The sequence below is a fragment of the Mustela putorius genome, unplaced genomic scaffold, assembly GCF_011764305.1.
Source record: "Mustela putorius furo isolate JIRA1106 unplaced genomic scaffold, ASM1176430v1.1 tig00000407_pilon_pilon_pilon, whole genome shotgun sequence".
Taxonomy (NCBI): Eukaryota; Metazoa; Chordata; class Mammalia; order Carnivora; family Mustelidae; genus Mustela; species Mustela putorius.
Window position 1 is genome coordinate 17,580,852 of NW_025421373.1, and position 23,263 is coordinate 17,604,114.

Sequence of the window (23,263 nt, forward strand, 5' to 3'; positions counted from 1 at the left end):
AACTCCTGGTCCGCTGCCATGGGTGAGGCCGGTTTGCTCTGAAGTGAGGCTTCTGAACATCCATTTTCCTCAAAGATCAGTTCAATTGCTGAAAGTTTTGGGAAGGGGAAAATAATCATTGCAGTCTACATCCCACTTTAGGTAAGTTCATGATCCCCTTTGTGCCTCAGTTTCCTCTTTTGTAAAATGCGAAGAATTACAGTAACAGCTACCATAAAGGATTATTATGAATATGAAATGAGCTAATATATGCAAAGCATTTGCAGTAATATCAGGCTGCTCTAATAAGCTCTGGACACGTGCGAGTTATTAATAATTGAACTTATTGCCACATTTCCATTACCTTCTACTTCTGCAGCTGGGGCTTTCAGCAGAGGTGAAGAATTTACATTTTTCCTCCAATACATTTTTTTTTTTTTGGCTTGGGATCATTTTTCTAAACTGGTGGGACTTTTTTTTGACTAGACCCAATCATCCGATGTATTGATTACTTACTATCTTGAATTTCCTATAGCATGCTACTAGAATTCTCTTACTATGAATAGTTTTTGTTTCTTTAACAAATGGATTAAAGGCTTACTATGTGCTGTGTTTCTGAATTCATGTGATTGTGTGTGTGTGTGCACAGGAGTGTTTAAGGTAGGGATATAACTTCCTCATCTCAAACGTCCATATAGTTTTTAATCACCAATCTAAATGTTTAAGTAAGAGGTAATATAAATAAGACACTGCCTGTGGGCTGAATTTGAAAGAATCATGCTTAAGGATCTAGCATATTACACTGATGCCAGGGTACGGTTTCTGTTAGAGGAACTTACCTTGCAAAAATGCATACTAAATAGAAAGGGTTTTTTCGTTTGTTTTTGTTTTGTTTTGTTTCTAATGTTATCCCTTAACATTTAAAAGTATTTAAATATATCACACCTTAAGGGCATGAAGGGAGTGAGGTCAGTTTTGTTTAACAAAAACAGGGCAGCCTGTGAAGTTTGAAAAAAAAAAAAAAGCCAAATATAGGACAAATCACAATAAGGCCTATTTTATGAAGGGAGTAGTAAACCAAGAGGTGATCCAGAAGAAATACATCAGGTAGGTTTAAAAACTATTTCAAATTTATTTGTAGTAAGGGTTCTACTTTGAGAATGCAAGGTTCCTGGATAGAGAGACAACCATCAAATAATTTGGGGTTAGTTGTTGGATTTTAAGCATTTTAGAGAAGTTAGAGCACAGAGGGCTGGAGGGAAATACACATGATACTCCTGGCTACGTGGAACAGAAGGAAGTGTTTTTGGTTGCCAAGAGGACTACACACCTTGGCCCTACCCTAGGGAAGTTTCAGAAGTTCTGAACAGAAAATGTACTGTATTGTGACTTTCACATCAAAGACAGCAGCGGTCTTCTTAATGCGGAGGAGTGTTTCTTCTTAAAATTCAGTGATTGTGTTGTGTTCAAGGCTGTAGGACAAATGATTTCGTGTTTTCTTTTCTGCAGGCCAGAGGGGTTGGAACATATGATTTCTCATTGCATTTATCTCCATAGAATCTTAAGACCCCGTCAGGGATGAGAGTCATTTCTAAGTCTCCTACACACCATGGGTTGCCCATATCAGAATCCAGACTGGGCTGATTCAGGGTCTGAGCCTGTCTGGCCACTCTTGGGTACTTCTGCTGATAAGGAAGTTGTCTAAGACTGTGGTAGCCACACAGAAATGAAGCTGCAAGGCACCACCAGTCCTGCATCCAGCCAGCCTTCAGGCCTGCCTCCTATTTTTCAGGCACTGCACCAGGCACTGGGAATGCAGAACCAGAGGAGACACGCACGGTCTGCTCAGGGCAGCCTTCTCAGTGGAGGGAAAAAACAACAAGAAAAGTGCCTTTGGATGCCTGTCCTAGGGCAAAGAGCAGTATAGAGAGGCAGGACGGCTACCTCAGCCCTGAGGTGTCCTAAGGCAGAACAGGAAGTGAGGATCAGAGCGTTCTCTCACTTCTGAAGAGGACAGCAGGATGGTAGGAGCTTTCCCTTGACTGACTGGCAAAGGGGCGGCTTCTTAAAACAAGCCAAACAGATATCCATCTTCTAGGGAGACCCTGGCACGTGCTCATTGATTCTGCCAATTTTTTATGGACGGAAATACCTAGGAGGGAAGAACTGGTGAGTCTTTGGAAGTAGAGAAAGTCCCTAGAAAGGGGCTGCATTTCCTAAAGGGTGTCCCAAAGGGACTGAACTACCTCCCCACCTGGAAGAAAAAGATTCTGGAGGTGAGGCGGCCCGGGGCCGGGGTGTGGGGGGGGGGGACCGTCTGTCTGGAGTCATGTCAAGGCTTTTTTTTTTTCCATCTAGCCTGATGTGGCAACAAGGAAAGATTTGTTCGTTATATTTATTTTCAATTTCTAAAGATTTTTCTTTTCCCTCTTCCCCCCTCCCAGCCGCTCCGGTTTGGGTTTTCCATATGACTCATAATCCCTTCCGAAAGTGGAGTCGAATTCATAAAAGTGGTGGAAGGCGGGGGGCGGGGGGGGGGTGCAGGCTGGGAGCCCCGGGGAGTCTTCACTACCTGCATTCCCACTCAGCTGCCGGCGCGAGCGGCGGCCGGGACGGGGACGCCCAGCCTGTGCCCGGGATGGCGGATACTATTCACACCCCGGCGGCCGGGACCCGGTGACTGGGCGCGGGAGGGTCTGCGGCGGGCGGCGCTGCAGCAGCCTCGGCACGGCCGCCGCCGCCCGCGGGCGCGAGTGTGCGCGGGTGTGGAAGGCCGGCGTGCGGGCCGCGAGGGGTGTGCGCGCGTGAGGCGGAGCGGGGCTCGCCCCTCGCCGGCGCCCGCCGCCCCGCCGGTGATCGCTCTCCGGCCGCCTCCAGCACCCTCGGCCCCCCACGGCCGTTGGTCCGGGCGGGGGAGGGAGAAAGTGAGACTCGGTGTCATCACCATCCATTGTCAGGAGGGGAGGAAATTGGAATCCAGCAGTGGCGAGCGGCAGCTGGGCGGTCACATCTGGGAATGCAAAGCCGACCTCCCCCTCCTCCTCCTCCTCCACCACCTCCTCCTCTTTCACCCAGGATCACTTCCGAAACCACTTCGCCTCCAGCCCCTGCCTCGGCCAGAGGTTTCATTTTTAACTGAATATTTACGAAAGCTGGAAGCGTGCGAGGGGGGTGGGGTGGGGTGGAAATAGCGGCTGCTTCTTTTCCAGGGATTTATTTAATGGGGATGTGTTCAAGGCAAGAGCGAATTCAGAAGGATATCGACGTCGTGATCCAGAAGTCCAGAGCCGAGAAGGACTGCCTGTTTGCAGGTGAGTTCTCGCCTTTCCGGAGCCTCGGACCCAGCGCCAGCTTCCGCCCGCCGCCCCCCTTCCCAGCTCTCTGACCGCGACGTGTGTGGTTCGGGCTGGGGGTGGGTTGCACGTCCCCATTCCGGGGTTCATTTGGCAACAGCTGCTGCAGCGGGAGCGAAAAGGGGGAGGGGGCGCCCCCCCCCCCAGTCTGGGGCTGCTACCAGCTCTGGGGGCTGAACCACGGTGGCCCCAGCGGGGGTCTAGGCGGAGGTGCCGTGCGTGGTCTTTTTTAGCGGGTTGTGGATACCCGGAGCGCCCCAGCCCGCCTCCCGGCTTTCAGCGGCGTTGGCCGAGCCTGGCGGGGAGGACCCGCGGGTTTGCGCAATGGGCTGAGCGGCGGCGGCCGGGAATGGAGCCCGCTGCGCTGCGCGACGCTGCGCTGGCCGGCTGCGCCCGGCGCCGAGGCCCCCGGGGGGCAGCGCTGGCCCGATCTCCGCGCCTTCAGCTCCCGTTAGTCCCCTCCGACTGACAGTGCGTTGCCCCGGAAAGAGAAGGGATTCCCGGGGTTCCCGAGGCGCCCTGCTCCCCTGCCTGGGGGGTCGCCTTTCGTCCATTTTGCTCCCCCGGGAGAAGGATCGCATTTTGCTTTCTCAGCCGCGAGCTCGGCGGGGGCCGCTTCCGGCCTCCCCGACCGGGAAATTCCCGCCGTTGCCATGGCACCCGGCACTTGTTGCGGGGGGCGGCCTCCCGCGGCACCCGGCCGGGGGTGCGCAGCATCCCCCTCCTGCATGGCGCGGAGAGGGGACCTCCCGGTTCTCCAGCCCACACCTCCCTCCCCGCCAGGCCTTCTCTTGGCTCCACTAAATAGGGGACCCAAGTCATGACCAAGGTTAAAAACCCACTTGAGGGGTAGCTTTTAACAGGACTTTTCCGTTTCAGATTTCAGATACTCAGACTCCACCTTTACTTTCACCTACGTTGGCGGCCCCAAAAGGTATTTGTGTATATAGAGTTGCTTCATTTCCTGTTCACAGGCTTGTGTTTCCTTTGTTCTTAACATGTTCCGTGTTTGGGTTTTTTTTTTTTTTTTTCTCTCATTGCTGCCCTTTAGCCACATCCCAGGCTGGAGGTCCCCCCGTTTTAAATAAGAGGGAACATAGATATGTTTGATTCAAGGGTTTCTAAGATCACGCCACAGGCAATGAGCAGAACTCTTGCACTGTTCATATTAAAGCTGTTCTACTGTAGTAGTAGCTCGCTCTGGAGAGATTTGGGGGTTGATAGCTACAAGCAGGTGAAGAACCGGAATCCTGGGCATGAAGTGAAATGCATAAAACATAAAAGGTGTCGCAAAGTAGTTTCAACACAAGTAATAATTTTTTTGGTGAGTTGGGGCTGCGTCGTGTTTCCATGTTTTCTGAAGGGTGACATAAATAAGCAGTCTGCCAGTTCTCCATACTTTTTTTTTTTAAGGAGCGGTATTTTGGTTTTCTACATTTAGTTTTGGAAAGAATTTGGAACTTATATGTAGCTGGAGTGTATAACTTCTCTCTTGGGGGGAGGTATGACAGATTCATATATTAATACTAAATTGTTAACAGTGTGAAAGAAGTCCAAATCCAATTTTGTATTTAGGAGGTAGAGTTAAGATGAAAGGTAGCTTTTAAAATACATCTTGCAGTCTTCACTTGTTAAGTTAGGATTTTCTCCCTTTTAGCCCTTTGGGGACATTTGTTTAAAAGAGCAGTGGCCACATATGAGAAATGTCAAGAGATTTAGCCTTGCTGTTAGGACTTGACATTCAGTATCATTTGACCACATTCCAAAATATTGCTTAGCTTAATGGAAACATTTATGAACATATAAATTGCAGAAGCAGCTTTCCTCTGTAAATACATTTTTTAAAAAGATTGGAATTAATGTGAATCTTTAAAATGCTTAGGATCCGTGCTGCAATCTGTGTCTCAAAAAAGCTTTAATTAAAACAGTTATCGCATTTCCCGTATGTATAGCCTAAGCCCCAGGACTGGCATATTGATTTGATTTACTAGTTGAGAACATAACACACATAACATGTACTTACTGGGAGAGGATGAAATTACAGTACTTCTTAATTTACTGTGGTACTATCACCGTAGTTGTGAATAAAAAGAATAATTTCAAGGAGATTCAGCTAAATTAATGCTGCTCCTACACTTACTATCCAGAGGAGGTTGGTGTATGACTAATATCCTTTTGGATTATTTTAACAGTGAAAATATGCCATGCGTCCCATTGAAAACATTCTCCACGCAATCAGGTAGATAGCTGCTTGAGCACTGTAACAGTTACTGCTGTTCACCCAGTGAGAGGTGTGGCCTAGGGGATGCTCTGGGTAGGTTTTTCAACTAACTAGCTTATTTCCAGTAGGATGCTTGGGTTCTTTTGGGCTCAGTTTACTTACTTGTACAATGAGGGAGTGAGCCATACACTTAATCTCTGAGATCTGTTAAATGCTGCAGTAAAATTCTGTATCAGCAAATTATTGAACTGGTGTTAACATAGCAAGTGGTGAAGAAGGTATGGAAGCCTCCAGGAGCAAGGCAGCGGGGTGGGCGGGGGGTTGGGGATAAATAATTAATTAAAATAACCTCAGTTTTCACTGTAGGAGCAAGCACCTTGGTTGCTCTTAAAGTAAGAGATGTTTCCTTTTCTGTGTAATCCTATTAAGGGATAGTATTTTCTTTTGTCTCAGATTCAAATACCTGGGACTTGTGTATCTACTAAAGAAGACTTTAACAGACTGTTCTTGTGATTTCTTTGTGTCCCCAAAATCTTGTTCTACAAAAGGATATATAAAAGTTTGTTTTAGTATAATAATGCTAATAATCCCTTTAATGGTAATCTCTTTATGTATTTATAGCTAATGGCAGAGAAGACTTTTTTTTCCCCTGAAGATAAAAATGCATTGTTTTCATTAACTACATTAGAATCTGACATTTATTCTGTATTTCTCATTGTGGCATGTTAATTGGGCATTTAAAAAATTTTAAAAATCCTGCTGTTTTGATTGAAAGTGCTTATTAACTTATAATAGTCTATCAATAGTGTCATTTTCGATAAACTAGACTGACTTCATGGTTAAAGGAGGTGGGAATCTTAAGGAGAAATAGTATATGATTATCTTGAATTATATTTAACTATCATTTCATTTAAACCATTGAGAACATATTTAAAGGATCATTTTCAATTCAGGTTGTAGATAAAACTTAATAAACCATTTTCTCTTTCTCATACTTTCTAAGAACAAGTTACACTTTGTTCTAAGGGCAAAGGTTGACCTCACATGTTACCACTCAAAAAAGAAATAATAGGGAGAATTTGTTTTACACATACATTGTTTTATGTTTCTGTGGGTAGGAGGTAATGCCAAGAGGCAACTGTGTCAGGGCTGGCCAGTGGCCTGGTAAACTGAGCTTTCATTTGGAGGTTGAAAGGCTTGTTAACATTGGCTGTTCTGTTTTCTTGGTGGACTTAAGGTGAGGAACAAGGGGGGACTTAGTGTCATTTGGGAGACCGAGTTCTGTTAAGTTTCCCTAAAGAGAAGGTTCATGTAACTGTTGTATCCTCACTTTTGGATGTACAGACTGAGGCTCAGAGAATTTAAGAGACATGCTGAAATTTACTTGGTTCTTTGAAGAAGCTACCATATATGTACCCCATTCTGTAACCCTCTTGAGACCTGTGCTCATTCCTCTACACTGTTGTTCTCAGCCTTTTTGAACATGGAGACGCTTGAACATCAAAGGATCATGATTGGAGAGTGATAGTTTTCATGTCTTTCGATTGAGAAATAATGAGGAAGAAGTGTTAGATGTTATGAGTTTGGTTTATAAGACTCTCTACAATAGCTTGAAAATGTATATATACAGCTAGATTAATTTATTTTAGCAATGGTCTTTGTTACACATCTCTGATTCCTGGACTTCTTGGAATAACTTCATAGCTGTCAGTGGTTCAGGACCTTCCATGGGCCCTTACCCAGTGCTTCTTCCAGTTTCAGGGATGTGCTAATGTCTGGCCTCAACTGTACACAATTTGGGAAGTTTATGCAAAAGTCATTCTTTCCCTGTACTTGTCATGCTTGTGATCTCCTGCCTTCTTCTTTCTCCCTTATTGATTGATAGTAAAATCCTTAAGACCACAAAGGGATTCTGGCCCTTCATCTCGTTTGTAGTCAGTTGTGCACTTAGTGGTAGAAGAAACAGGAAGGAGAAAGTAAGCAGTGACAGCTCCTGGGGATGGGAGAGCATGCTGAGTCCGTGGTGCCAGTTGTCAAAGAAAGGACGGAGCAAGGGGAGCCCACTGGGCCTGTCCATGGACCCCTGCAGGATTCCCCGATTGTGTTTCCGGCAAGGATAGAATATCGTGAGGATATAACTGAGGTTTTAAAAAATGCACAAATCAGAAGTATTTATTGTCAAGACTTTTTGTTAAAGAGATAAGCCAAAAAAAAGAAAAACATAAGAAACATGTGATTTTTTCATCTTCTATTAATGTGTTAGAACTTATTCTTTCAGCATTTTATGTGTCTATATGCATATAAAATATATGCCTCCAGGGATTGTATTATACTCTTGAGACCTCAGTGTTTTTTCACTCAAGAATGTAAAAGTGTCTTCCCTTTAGAAAGGATATGAGAATAAAGAAATGTTTATTAAATTGAGAGTTTTCCAATCGAGGAGTGTGACTGTGTGGTAAGAAATCTAACATTTATATTAGAAATTATTAATACATTAGACACTTAATATCTGGCAGAATGTTCAGAGTTGGCTATAGGTGTATACCTTTAATTGTAGGAAGAGACGCTCTTTCATGTGGTCGTGGGTAGACTGGCATCTTTTGAAGTGTGTGAGTATGGGCCCCCCCTCCTTTGGGATATTCTGTTCACATAACTGTTTTGGAGCATCACATGTATCACTAATAGAAGTGTCCACAGTTCCTCAAATCACATGCTACCCTTCTTTTTCTTGGGCCTTTGCACATGCTGCAGAACTCCCATCTACATCCTGTCCTCTCCATCTTCCCCCATCTCAGCCCTGGGAGGCCTTCATTGTTGGATCTTTGCTAAAGATCCGACCAAATTCTTCTATGAGAAGTCTTTTTTGGCACTCTGGTCCCTGTATTATTCTTCTAGGTATTTCTAAAACCATGTTGTCATATTGTTTTATTAGCAAGTGTTTCCTTGAGCATCTGTCTGACCTTGAGCTTCTTGGAGGCAGGGTCCGTCTTATTCATTGCAGTTTCCCCAGATCCTGTCTCCCCGCCTAGTACAATGTTTTTTTGAATAAGTAGATGCTTATTCAATCATTTAATGAAGGCTAAAAGGTCTTCCGGCAGGTGAGAAGCAGTTTTTTTTTTTTTTTTTTTTTTTTTAAGATTTTATTTATTTATTTGACAGAGAGAAATCACAAGTAGATGGAGAGGCAGGCAGACAGAGAGAGAGAGAGGGAAGCAGGCTCCCTGCTGAGCAGAGAGCCCGATGCGGGACTTGATCCCAGGACCCTGAGATCATGACCTGAGCCGAAGGCAGCGGCTTAACCCACTGAGCCACCCAGGCGCCCCAGAAGCAGTTTTCTAACTAAATGGTCAGGTATAGTGATAGTCAAATACTTCAAAAAGCCCCAAATCTGGTCGTGTCACTTGCAATAGAATTTCTTAAGAATTCAGAAGCTGTGTAGCCAAGTTATAAGCCCCGTGGCGTGCTCAAAGGCTTTTAGGGGACAGAAAGATAATGCAATTGCTTAACATTATGAGAGACTTAATGGGAACGATGACACACTAGGGAGTTTGGACTCTAAAAGTATTTAATTCAGTTTTAAAAAATCAGTAGCATTCTGGTGATCAAGCAGATTTTCTGGGGGCCTTAATCCACCTGGGTTCCCAATGTTTAATTCCTTGCTCATGGGATGCCATGGAGAGAGGCAATTTGCTTGATTGATAAAGTGCATTTGTTTTGACTTTCTTGGAAAGGAGAAGTGTATGTGGGTGCAGCCCTGGGCGTGTTGAGAGGGTGGCGAAGTAGAAGAAGATCATCTCAAAGACATTAATCCATTTTCATTGTGAAAGAATTACATACTCATTCTAGAAATCTTGAAATATGCAATTATTTTGAAACCATCCAGTGCTTCTTAAGATGTCATAATGAAAAGAACGATCATTTTTTAAAAAATCAGAACTTAGCGTATTCCTCTTGGTGATGCGGACTTGCTTCCCGTGATTTTATACTTTATCAGTTATTATCCAAAAATAATGATTTAGGAAAAAAGGTCTTTTCCCTGGAGCCCTGGGAGCCTACATTGGAAGCTGGGGTGCTTGGTGAAGGAAGTATGAAGGAAGCCGAATGAGTGAGTGAAATCTGAGCTGTCATATCCCTTTGTAAATTATAGCTGCTCTGGCTCTTCTCTGTACACAATTTTTTTGAAAAGGATTTCATTATTAAATGAATTTTAAAACCACTGACCTAACATAACCACCAATTTAACACAAATATAACTTTACTGAAACTTACCTAGTAAAATATTTAAACTCCGTTTATTTCATGGATTAAGAGAATACTCTTAATTATATTTATTGGGCATAGTCTCTGCTGTACCTTTTGCCTACCTTACATCCCATGTTTGCAACAGACACAAGTAGGGATTTTGTCAGCTCTTTTGCATTTTATAGCTAAAGAAACTGAGGCGGAGGTAATTTAAGTAGCTTACAGTTAGGAAGAAGCAGAGTCGGAGTATATTGCCATGTGAGTCGATGTTTACGTAAGGTTTAAGGGGCAGTGGTTGAACTGGCATGTTCAGTTGGGAATGTTTGGGGTTGGGGAGGGATTGCTTGGTGGGACGCCAGCCAGGGCCAGTACTGAAAACTCCACTGGCTGGCAGGGGAAATGCCCGAGCCCAGTGCTAAGCATTAATAGTGAGAAAATTATGTACATTGGCTGTGGAATCCTTACACAAATATTGGGCCGACTCATTTAAATTCCCCATCATTTCTCTCGACAGCATTTTGAAAAATACATGTAAGAGAACATTTATCAGTCCTAAAAATATTTTGTAATTCTCTGCACAGATTTGCTTTGGATAGATCGTGCTGTAGTAGATAAATCTTGCTTTAAGACAGCTGCCACTGACTTAGTGCGGAATTGTTCAGTTATTGGCATGTCCCCTTCCCCTTTTTCGCTCTCTACGTTTTTGAAAGCCCATTTTCCATGTACCCCCAGGGAAGGCTAATAAGAAATAAGCTTTTATTGATAAGGCTTGTCACTCTTATTTTACTGGGACATAATTTAGGTTTCCTGTCCTGTTGCCTCACTTAAATGCTGGACGCTTCAACCCAGCGTATCAGAACAACCCATCACTTCTTCGTTAAAAGAAGCTTCTCTTCCCAGCCTTTCCCTCGTGTGGCTTCATTTGAGCCACTCTGGAGGAATCCGTCTCAGGTTTTGTGTATCCCACCTTCCTCTTCATTTCTTTCAAAGCTTTAGTGGCTCTTTCTTTCAAATCATCGTGGGCATCTTCATCCCCCACAGTGTCAGCTTTTCGTCGGGGGCCCTGATCTCTGGACAGAGGTCAGTCACTGTAACCCAGTGTTTTAAATTCTTAACTAACAGCTCCTCACCCATCCAGTTCATTGACACCTGAACTCTTTTAAGTATGAATTTTACGGGACACCTGGGTGGCTCAGTGGGTTAAGCCTCTGCCATCCGCTCAGGTCATGATCTCAGGGTCCTGGGATCGAACCCTGCATCTGGCTTTCTGCTCAGCAGGAAGCCTGCTTCCCCCCTTCTCTCTCTGCTTGCCTTTTTGCCTACTTGTGATCTCTATCAAATAAAAAATAAAATCTTTAAACAAAACAAAAAACATTACCTTTAAAACAAAAAAAGTATGAACTTCACCATGGGAGTTTTCTGCTCAGAAGCCCTCAGATGTGACCATGGTTTCCTCCATAACAAATCCAAACCCCCCATCCTTGGCTTTCTAGAGCCACCTTCCCCATCTAGTCATGCATACTTCTCAGGCTCCCACTGTCCTTTTATCGACCTGGTCTTTCCGTTCAGCAGCCCCCAGTCTGTACTTAGCGCATGAAGCATCCACAGTTGTTGAAGGTTTATTGATTGTGTAGTTTCTGTGTCCCATAATGGGCCTGGTTTGGATATCGAGATCATGATTTTTATGATCACGGATGCCAGTTCATTTAATCTTTTCTTTGACCACAAGTGGCGTCTCTGAAAATTTATGACGTATTTATGCTCAAGGAGAGGCTAGAGTAAGATCATGAGTAGGACAGACTGAGAATGAGAAGACGGTGAAATCTGAGGAGATGGGACAAGAATATAAATAGACTGTTACCAGTCCATTACAGAGGAACAACAACAAGTTTTGAGTGTAGTTCATTTGCATATCGGTGACATCCCAGTTCCTGGCTGATACTTTCTTTGTATTAACGGAACATGCCAAGCCCGACGTTAAATTTAAAAGGGGGATCATCCACTTACACCTTTGTGCAGTCAGATCCGTTTTCCCCGTACAGAAATGTGCAGAAAGCTAGCTGCTAACTGACTTTCCCCTAAGATGGTTTCCTTCTAAACATTCTGAAATATAGATTGAAAAGATCTTGCTGATGGCCTCAAAGTGTTCTTAGGATTTCTCAACCAACTCAGAAGTGTTGCATTTGTTTGGATTTTCATCGTTTTGTCTAAAAAACATGTACACTTTGTTATCCAAGAATGACTTACAGAATATTTACTGTATACAAAGTACAGAGTGGAGCCAGATACTAATGTAACTACTTTACATTTGTTAGGCTTTCACATCAATGAAGAAAAAAGTTCAGACAAAATTGGAAAGCAAACAAACAATGCTATTAAGGACAGAGCTGTATAAAAGAGAAAAATGTAAGTCAAAAAAAAAAGTCACAAAAGACCAATATTCTGTGTAAAGACTAGAAATCTGGTTCCCAGCAGAGTGCCTAGAATATAATAAATATTTCCTACTATTTCTTAAATGAGAGTATTATTTTTCTAACATTATGGGAGAGCATTTCCCAAACTGTTTAATTAGGTGTTGCATATGTGGCCAGCTATGTCTGGGAAATACTTATTGAAACAATATTAAACATTTCTAATGGTTGACTTCTGGGAACTTTTTCTGTGTTAGTGTACATTATGCATATCCAAGAAGTGAATGAATTGTTCAGGGTTTCTCACTTGATTAGAGCTCTGGAACATCTTGAGAAAGTTGTTTTGTGGAAAGCACTTTGGCAAACTCTGAGTCTTACTCATTAAAATTAGTTTTTGAGTAAATAGCAGTATAGTAGAAATAGAAATTGCACATTCACAATTGAGCCCTGAAGAATTTACTTTCAGAAGTTTTTATAGAACTTGCTTAATGAACAGGAAAGCTTCAGTTAAAGGCATTTGGCATTTTATGCCACTGACTTTCCTATGTGAGGATATATTTCTCTGTATCTCTCACTTTGTCATCATTTGTGTTGAATCCATTTATGATAAGAGCTTTCAACGATTCTTCATCAATGCCTTAAAGTTAGCAGGGCCCACTCTGGTACAGGTTTAGAAGTCAGCCTCAGAAGGAAGTGTTAGAGATAGATAATGATTTTGTGTAGCAGAAGTACTCATTATGTCCTCTTAAATTCTGTCACTTTGAGTTCAGTAGAGCTTGCTAGCGAGCCATCTTTGACGGAGTTCATACTTTTGGAGAAATTTGTGGTGAGGGAAATACGGGATTTATTTACAAGTTTCATTTTTTTTTTTTTATAAATTACATGGAGAAATCAATGAGGGTATTTATTTTATGTATTTTCCTCCAGTCACCAAATGAGAAATTTACTGAAGAAGTTTTAAAATACTGCTCAGAATTTTTTCAGCATGAGTCAGGAAGCAAGCTGTCCCTTTTTTTTTAAGGCAGTGTCAGTCATTACACTTGAAGAAGCCACATGCTTCTTTCGGTAACCCATGAATGGAGAATGAAGCTGGTGCTTTCAGGTGTGGTCCTGTGGACACAGTGTCACGGATATATTGAAAATGATTCATGTTAACAGCAGACCTGTTCCTATGCAAACGCTCCATAGCTTTTGTGATTCAGGGAAAACAGTGGAATCTCACACATACTGAAAATCTAGTAAATTCTAGGTTTTTCATTTTGAAATCAGTGTGCCAAATCTTAAGTGGGTGAATTCATTATTGTGATGATACGTTTGCCAGTCTGTATGTCTCTATGTCAGTGATCTTCTTACGAACAGTGTCTTAAACACTGGTGAGTGGAAGACAGAAGCATAACATAAAGATCTGCTTCATGGGTAAAAGCTGACGCAGTCATCATTCTTATTAAAATGCACCACAGCTAGATATGCACACACACACACAAAAAGGCCCTCCAGCTGCAAAGCAGTCATTATTTTATTATCACCACAGAATTTGATATGATTTCTCTAGTGAATGGTCAAATTCATTTTTAGTTAACTAAGAAAAAGTTCGAATAATTCACTGTGAGCCAAATTCTCTCGTTTCTTTTGGAGCAGTCTGTCCTTATGGGAAAACCAGCTTAGAATGGTGATTTAAGTGAGTTTCAATTAATAGAAGAATTGCATATTCTTGGCTGAATTTGACTCCTATATGATAAATTTGGAGCAAGAAAGATTTTAAGCTTAGTTTTTTTAAAAATCATGTTTGTTTGGGGGCTAGTTGGTTAGCTGTCTGACTCTTGGTTTGGGCTAAGGTCATGATCTCATGGGTCAATTGATAGAGACCCGCGTGGGACTCTGCCTTCAGCAGGGAGTCTGCTTGAAGATTCTCTCCCTCTGGTATTCCCCCTGCTTGTATGTGTGTGTGTGTGTGCACGCACTCTCTCTCAAATAAATAAATAAATCTTTAAAAAAAAAAAAAGAAATCATACTAGTTTGATTTTCTTTTTTGAATGAGGTATAACTGACATGTAACATCATATTTGTGTCATATGTACAGCATAAAGATTTGATATGTGTATATATCCTGAAATGATCACCACAGTAAGTCCAATTAAAATCTGTCACACATAGTCACAAACATTTTTTTTTTCTTGTGATGAGGACTTTGAAGATCTATTCTCTGCAACTTTCAAATATGCAGTACAGTATTATTAGCTGTCATCACTGTGTTGTACGTTATATCTCCATGACCTAATTGTAACTGCAGGTTTGTACATTTTGATCCCCTTCACCCATTTCTCTTACCTCCTCCCTCAGTTTGATCTAATGTGAGCTTTCTGTGTTGACTTCCCAGGTCATTAACGTAAAATTTCCAGTGTCTTCAATTCTCAATATCCAACATACACAAAATCCTTTTCCAGCTGTAGGTAATTGGCAGGGAAAAATCCATTTAGGGCAGTAGTTTCACAGAAGGTTTTTTTTAAAACAGAACTGTGACCTTTCCAGTCTTTGGGGTACAGTCTGGGAAGTGTTACATTTCAGATGCACTTTTAAATGAAAATACAGGTGCTTACCACTCCATACCTATGAGAATGGCCAAAATCCAGAACACTGAGGACACCAGATGTTGGCGAGGATGTGGAGCAACAGGAGCTCTGATTCATTGCTGGTGGGAGTACAAAATGGTACAGCCACTTAGAAGACAGTTTTGCAGTTTCTTACAACACTAAACATACTCTTGCCTACTGTACAGCAACCACACTTTTCTGTGTTCACCTAAAAGAGTTAAAAAGTTATGTCTGCACAAAACCTGCGCATGGATATTTATAGAAGCTTTATTCTAATCTGCCAAAACCTGAAAGCAACCAGGGTGTCTTTCAGTTGGTGAATGGGTCAATCACCTGGGATACTTACAGACTATGGAATATTATTCAGCACCAAAAAAGAATGAGCTATCGAGCCTTGGAAAGACATGGGGGAAAGAATTCCCATGACTAAGTGAAGGAGACCAATCTTGAAAGCTACAGACTGTATGATTCCAACGATATGACACTCTGGAAAAGGCAGAAGTATGGAGACAATGATAAGATTGGTGGTTGCCAGGGGTTACAGGAAAGGAAGAAAGGAACAGGTGGAACAGAGGCATTTTAGGGCAGTAAGGTTATTCTGTATGGTACTGTAATGGTGCATACATGTCATTATACAGTTTTCGAATTCATAGAATGTACAACACCAAGAGTGAACCCAAGGATAAAAAATGGACTCTTGGTGGTAATGATGTGTGTCTGTGGGTTCATCATTAGTAACAAATGTACCACTCTGATGGGCGATGTTGATCATGGGGCAGGCTCTGCGCATGTGGAATAGAGCGGATATGGGAAATCTCTGTACATTCTGCTCAATTTTGCTGTGCTCTCCAAACTACTCTAAAAATTAGAGTCTTAAAAAAATAGCCAGCCAAGAAAGGCAGGTTCTTGCCAAGACTTTTTCAACTCCTGAATAAGGCCTCTGATCTATAGAAGTTTAAAAATCCTTTTTTACATTACACAGGCATATACATTTGAATTAGGAAAATGTAAAATTAGCTATTTTTATTCAATAAAATTGCCTTGGCACAAAACTAAAACAAATAGCCTATATTATGAATTTAGTCTGTAGCTAATTCCATAGAAGAAATCATCATTTTAAATTAGGTTTTCTATCAATGTTTTCCAAATATAGATTATAAAACTACACTAAACAAGAATATTTCAAGAAATACTAATGATTATTACAGAAATTCTATGCCTGCTAATTTTTTAGTCCCCAAAGAAAGACATAATGCCAGTGTACTTCTCAAATAAAATCAAGTAGGAGTTGGTGCTTTCAGATACTTATGTGGCGGAATGCTGAGCCTAAAACAAAACCTACTTGAAATGTGCCTGCTATTGTGTGTCTTGCACACACGATGCGTTCCTGCACACACTGGCATTGATAGACACATACCTACAAACTGACATTGGAATGCATTTTAATTTTTCTTCCTAAACATCCAAAGATAACCTTTTAACCTATATTTGCAGACATGAAGAAAATAATAATATACCCATTTCTTTCTTTCTAGCCCCCTCCCCCCAAACCCCCAACTCCCAACATGCACAGACCATGCATAGACCCACAGTGTTCAAAGACAGGAAGTATTGAGAATTGAATTACACTGGAAACTTTTTGTGGGCAGAAGGAGTAAGCAGATGAGGGACACCTTATAGGTGAAAAAACATTTGATTATGGCTTTTATTTTATTTTTTATTTTTTTTAAAGATTTTATTTATTTACTTGACAGAGAAAGATGACAAGCAGGCAGAGAGGCAGGCAGAGAGAGAGGAGGAAGCAGGCTCCCTGTTGAGCAGAGAGCCCGATGCGGGGCTTGATCCCAGGACCCTGAGACCATGACCTGAGCCGAAGGCAGTGGCTTAACCCACTGAGCCACCCAGGCGCCCCTGATTATGGCTTTTAGAACCATCCCAGACATACATAAAGTTCTTGTAAGTCCAACTTTAAGTTGGATTGTGTTTATAGACCAATTGTAGTCTAACTATTCTTCAGGGTTTATGAAATTGCATTTTATTTTTTCCAAAGAAAGTTTTTCCAGTGTTGACTGAGTTATAAGATTATTTAAAAAATTCTTTGTGACCCATAACATTACAGTGTAGTAATAATAGAATGGATTGTCGTTTATCAATCAATAGATTGATTTTTTTTTTTTTAAACAACCAGGCAAATGACTTAACCTCTTTGAAAAGTCTTGGCTTTATTATCTCTGAACTGGCAGTGATTTTGCAAAGTTTTTAGGATTGAACTTGACAGTGTGCTTGGAAAGGGGGTCCTGAAGACTACTCTTCGGCTCAGTGGTTTGCTAGAAGGAATCACAGGACTCAGAAAGCTGTTACACTGTGAGTCCTGTGATAGTTTAATTTATAGTTTTGGTTTATTATAGAAAAAGGGTACAGAATAAAATCAGCAAAGGGCACAGGCTCACTGGGCAAAGTCCCAGGAGAAAGTCCCAGGAGAGCCAGGAGAAATCAGGCACAAGTATGCAAGTGTCTTATCAGCAGAGTTGTATGGACACACTTAATTTTCCCAGCAATGATGTGTAACGTCTTGGGCAGAGTATTGTGAACCAGAGAAGCCTACCTGAGCCTCAGTGTCCAGGGTTTTCATTAGGGATCAATCACAAAGGCATGCCGCACCTTTACAACTGACCTTGGCTCTTCAGACTCCAGCCTCCCAGAGCAAAAACATGTGTTCAGCACATATCACACTTGTTAGTGTAAACTGTCTGAGCACATTGGTGTTGCATGGTCTAAGACTTAGGGCACATAAAAACTTTCTGATCAGGCAGAGTATTCCAAGGGCTCAGAGCTCATTTCCTGGGAACTGGCCCAGAGCCAGTTTTGAGGACAGGCCTTTTTTGGAAATGTGCAGGATCTGAGCAACCAAGGCCTGCATTAACCCTTCCCTGGACGTATGCCGATGGTGTCCAGCTCAGGACCTGATAGGGGAGGCAGGATCTGATGTCATTATTTATAGCACTACCCAATTCCAGTTTTTGCGATTGGGACCCATAAACGACAGACTAAGGGCAAAAACACTGTTCCCCTTTTTTAGTAGGACGACTGCTCTGTCTGGTTTGGAAATAAAAAACTTTCTCCATTTCTCCACTATCATTGAATAACAGTTTCTGATAAGAATTACATTAAATGTATATGATAGTGAAGAAAAAGTGGCCGTAGCATGTGTTTATTCAAGTAATTGCATGCTATTTTTTTTCCCTAAAAAATAGCAAAGCATATGTTCATTCATGTAATTGCCTGTTCTTTGGTTTGGTTTGGTTTGGTTTTTGTGCCATGAAGTCCAAGTCTAAACTTTTATGTTTTAGAATCTCAAGTTGCTCCAGACTCACTTTTGGCCATCACCAGGTCACCACCGCATTTAGTGATAATGCTTTTCCTCTCCACTGGTCTGGGTTCCTGATCTTCACTTACAATTTTAGAGTAATGAGGATTTTTTATTAAATTTGTGGTAGTCTAGGTTTTTGTTTATATTCCTAATTTGTTTACCCTCGTGTTTTTTCCCCTTTCTTTAACTGAGTTGTGTAATATTAAGTGGTTTCTTTGGGAAGACAGTGGAAGTGTGTTGTGGGGCTGCTACAAGAGTCCTTCTCCCGCAGCTCCCTCCCCTGGGCCCAGCCTCCCCGATCCCAAGGAAGTCTGGGTATATTCTGATACACATGGCCGTGTCTGCCAACTTTTCTTGCATGGTCCGGCATAACCTCTGTAGGGAAAAAACTTTTTCCATTGTTGTTGCTGTGGTGGTTTTTGTAGGGGGAAAAAAAATCACTTCAGGCCTGCATCATAGCTTCCCTGGAGAGGGAAATGGTGGCTCCAGGGCAGGTGGCCCAGGGTGGCCATGAAATGAAATGAACTAGTCTGTTGAGGGCCAAGCTCGCTCTTTCGAACTTTCGCTGATGCTGGCAGATACATGTCACAACTTCCTCCTTGACAGCAGTTAGTTGACAAGTTTATTTTGATACGTATATGTTTGTATACATAAGGAAAGAAGGAAAACCCATGAACTTTGTAATCCTGAAATAACAGAGCAAAGGTTCACTGAACAACTAACACGAGATCAGTAAATCCCGGTTCTTGCTTCTAAATTGCCCTCACGTTTTCGTCCCGAGCAAGTTTCTCATTTACGCTGTGGAAAGGACAGAGGAGAAGCTACTGGAAGGAGAAGGTGGCTGGAACAACTTTATACAGCCTGATAGCTGGATGGCCTCAACATTTACATTTCTAATTAAAGTACCTGGTTGATAATTTAATTTTAAGCAGTGTTGTAAAGGGGAAAACTCTCCCAATTCTGTGGGAGAAGGTGTTTTGGGACTGGGTATTTATCATAGGCTTGCCACTTCTGCCTCCTTCCTTATACAGGATCCGTGCCCTCCGTAGCTCCCTACCCTCCTCTTCTCACACCCTACCTCATCCCAGAAGCTTCCGGTGTTTTATCTTGTTTCCCAGCAACCCTCAGGGCTGTTGGAGTTGCTACAACAAGCAAGGTGGGAAACACAAGGGGGGAGAGGCATAGAGATTTTAAGCCGTCTGTGTTCATATTGTTCCTCCATTCACTCTAGGTCTGCCTGTCTGTCTGTGTGCAAATCTGTTGATGATTTTTGTGGAGCAACTATAATTACAATTAAAACCTGGGGGAACTCTGTTATTTGTAAGGAAATGACACCTGGCAAATACATGAATTGATTACCCCCATATACTCTCCGCCAAATTTGCTTAGGTGCATTGATTGCACACACTCAGTAAAGAAAAACATCGTTTTCTCATAAGGTGTGCTTCACTTGGGGGGCACCTGGGTGGTGCCGTGGGTTAAGCATCTGACTCTTGGTTTTGGCTTAGGTCGTGCTCTCAGGGTTGTGAGGTTGAGCCCTACCTCAGGCTCCACACTCAGTGGGGAGTCTACTTGGGCTTCCCTCGTTCCCTCTTTCTTTACCCTCTCCCCACTGTGCAGGGAGGGGAGACAGCATCTGATGTCATTATTTATAGCACTACCCAATTCCAGTTTCTGTGATTGGGACCTCATAAGCAGGCAGACCAAGGGCAAAAACATTGATCCCCTTTTTTAGTAGGACGACTGCTCTGTCTGGTTTGGAAATAAAAAACTTTCTCCAATTCTCCACTATCATTGAATAACAGTTTCTGATTAGAATTATATTAAATGTACATGATAGTGAAGAAAAAGTGGCAGTAGCATGTGTTTATTCAAGTAATTGCATGCTTCTTCTTTTTTTTTTTTTTTTTTCTAAAAAATAGCAAAGCATATGTTCATGTAATTGCCTGTTTTTTGATTTGGTTTTGGTTTTGTTTTACACCCTCTCTCTTAAATAAATAAATCTTTAAAGAAGAAAAAAGTATGCTTCACTTTCATGTACCTCCCCTATGCCAGAAACTCAGGCTGCCCTGCTTTCCGGGTTTAGCTTCTCAGTAATGTCAGAAGCCACATGGTAAGAGGACAGAACTATAAAATCAGATTTAAATAAAAAAACTAAAATCTTGGTATATTTGGCACAGGCCCATTAGCCCTGAATATGTTGTTATGACTTAAGGGCATGCCTGGTTTTCATAAAAACAGTCTATTGCCATTCAAACAAGCAAAAATTATTTTTGATACCCTACTTGAAAAGGTGTGTGAATACCTTAAGTGTATTAAAAATTTTGCAGATGGTCCAAGTTTTATAAAATGCTGTTTTATCTTTTCTCATGAATGCAAAAGACAGACTGTGTTTTCTCAGTAATTAATTTTCATAGATAATTTCCCTAATGGTAGGATATAAGTGAGGTTTAGTTCCAACTAAAAAGAATATGTATTACCATAGGTATGATAGAAGAATCATAAATATTTCTGATCCCTTTAGAAGATACTACTTTTTCTTAATACCGTGGAAGACGAAAATTTAATGTCTCATCTATTTCTTGTTTTAAAAAATTGTTTTAGTAAAATATAATTGAGCAATTGAAATTTGTTTTCCCAATACCTACAGATTTTTGTTTGTTTGTTTGTTTGTGGTTTTGTTTGTTTGTTTGTTTTGGCTTAAAATTAAGTGTGTTTGGCTCGGAATCCAGTTCTTCCATTCTTGAAAGTCTGTTGGTCACTATCTAGGAGGCAAAAGTCATTTAATCGTCCTGGATATGGACAGTGACTCTTAAGCATCTTTTATTTCTTGTCTACTTAAAATGAGAGAGGGATTAGCTTTGGGAACCTGGAAAAAAATTGATAGTAAATAATCTAGAGTTGAAAGTTTACAGATCCATCATTCTTACAGTTTTAAATTGTCTAAGAGCTTCCTATAAAATTTAATTCCAGTTTAAACCAGTTGGGAAGCACTTAATCCAAAATAAAAGTGTTTGATTTTAGGTCGTAGAAGAGACTCAGGAATGAGAACAGAAGTTTCTTTCAACCTGAACTTCTCTGGCATCTGTGAGGAGAAGGTCTGAGTGAAAAAAGCAAACTACTTAGCTTGGTCATGAAGGGGGAACTAATGAACTAATTCACTGGTTACTATGCCTGGTCCAGGAACCTTCCCTCACTCTCTGTCCCGTCTCTTCCACGCCCCATTCTTCTTCCCACTTTGCTTGTATTATGATGCGGTTGGAAACCAAATAACCAGGCTTGTTAGAATCATGTCTAAAACGGGACAGACTTTGTCCAAGGACTCCAGAGGGAATGTAAGGACATGGCCTTGTGACCTATTTTGGTGGTTTAAAACCTTTTTGTATGTGTTGTTTTCTTCTCTGCTTAATTTTATGCTTGTTTTTCTTTCTCATCCTCTGATTAAGTTCTTTGGCTTCGAGGCCAAGTGTACATGTTGCTCATAGTACCATTTGTCATAGAGCCAGATGGCAAGGTATTGATGGTGGGATACTGCTGTTTGGTCAAGGCTCTGCCATTAGAAACTTGTTCTCCCAAATACCAGTGCTTCCTCCACTTCTGCTGAGTGGAGAAACCTAGATCTGAGGTGAGCCCCGTGGAGTACACACTGGGGTGGGGCTCACATTTGATTCCACTTCCTTTGCTATAAATTGTCCCTTGCCTTCAGTACAAATAAAGACAGTTACTGCCAAGAATATGAAAGTAACCTTTGCTAAGCTAAATTGTAATGAAATCATTTTGGCTTATTTATAGTCACTTAACATTTTCAGTTCATGTGTTAGTATTAATTCTACTTACTGGAGAGAAAGTACAGAAAGTGTTTTTCAAGATGATAACCACCTTGTTACTGCAGAAATGTAGAAGTTTGGCATTTTAAATATCGTATGTTTTAAGTTAGGAAAAATTGCCAGTGTTCCATAGCACAGAGAGATAAATCTGTGCTTGCTTGTGTCCCTTTAATCTTCCCCTTACAAAATTAAGCCTAGAGGCCTTACACTATTTTACATTTTCAAAATTAGGTCACATAAATGTTGTGTCAGACTTCCAATCCATAAGTAGTATCCTCACGAATACGAAGAAGCTAGGGTATAGTTATATCCCGATTGCTTAACTGTGCACCAGAGGTGAACATAAAATAATACTGGTGTTTTCAAATGTTAGTAAGCGATTTTTCTGTGATCTCATATACAAGTGTGATTTTTTTTTTTTTTTTCTTCTTCCCCCCTGAGCTAATATTAGAACATACGGTCTGATAAGCGTGAGTCCATTAGGGAAGGCAGGATAGCAATCAGGATTGACCTGGAAAACACTTGGTCCCAGGATTTGTGGATTAGGAGGGGGAGGGACTGAAGAGGAACTTAAAAAAGCAGTGACCAACAGGGAGAACAGGTTAGCCTCAGAACTCAGGGGTCCCAATGATTTTTCCTGAAGAGGTTGAGGAGAGCTATAGCTGGGGCTCCCTCGGATGGAAAGCCATCCACATAGGAAGTGATTTAAATACCCTGTTCCTAGCTGAAGGGTGAATGCTTTATTTATTCTGACAAAGATTTTTGACCCCTCTGTAGATTCCATCAATTTCAGATTTAATGTAAATACATTTTCCCTTTGGCTATTTTGCAAGGACATTGAGGATTAATTGTATTTAAAAGAAAGTAGCTCTTGAACTCTGCATTGATCTCCCAGAAGAGGAGGAGCTGTTTATCATTTTCTCATCATTCATTTCTTATTCATTCATTTAACAAATATTTGCTGAATACCAATTAAACTGAAGACACTGTATCAGGTGCTCTAAATGGAAATACGAAGATGAATGATTAGGGTGACTTCTGACCTCATTATATTGTGTGTTCCTATTTTATCTTAAAAATTCCCATTAGAATATAAGTAATTGTACAGGGATATAATATTGCTAATCTCAGCATTAGTTGATCTTTGACTAACATCACTGACACATATTTTTATTTTGTAAATTCACTTTTCCTTTCTATTTTAGAACCACTCTTAACTTCTGCTGTAAAAGATGTACAAGACTTTGTTTTTCACCCTAAACTATAATC

General features: G+C 41.4%; 2 protein-coding genes across 7 annotated transcripts in view; one reads left to right on the plus strand and one right to left on the minus strand.

The window, feature by feature from the left end:
• Positions 1 to 1,955: 1,955 nt before the first annotated feature.
• Positions 1,956 to 23,263, plus strand: part of PARP8 (poly(ADP-ribose) polymerase family member 8) — a 178,323-nt gene continuing 157,015 nt past the window's right edge. For 3 of the 6 annotated variants that reach the window (XM_004737907.2, XM_004737908.2, XM_045079544.1), the window contains exons 1-3: positions 2,964 to 3,101; positions 3,189 to 3,290; positions 4,212 to 4,266. In XM_004737907.2, coding sequence (XP_004737964.1) covers positions 2,996 to 3,101; positions 3,189 to 3,290; positions 4,212 to 4,266 — 263 coding nt within the window. In that variant the 5' untranslated portion in view covers positions 2,964 to 2,995. Of the gene's footprint in view, positions 2,149 to 2,572; positions 2,656 to 2,963; positions 3,102 to 3,154; positions 3,291 to 4,211; positions 4,267 to 23,263 lie in introns of those variants that run through there. The other 3 variants (XM_045079542.1, XM_045079543.1, XM_013051355.2) reach the window with 3 other exon arrangements.
• Positions 3,690 to 4,268, minus strand: LOC123391925 (collagen alpha-1(II) chain-like). The gene has a single exon (XM_045079545.1). The coding sequence runs from the start codon at positions 4,152 to 4,154 to the stop codon at positions 3,774 to 3,776; it is 381 nt and encodes a 126-aa protein (XP_044935480.1). The 5' UTR covers positions 4,155 to 4,268; the 3' UTR covers positions 3,690 to 3,773.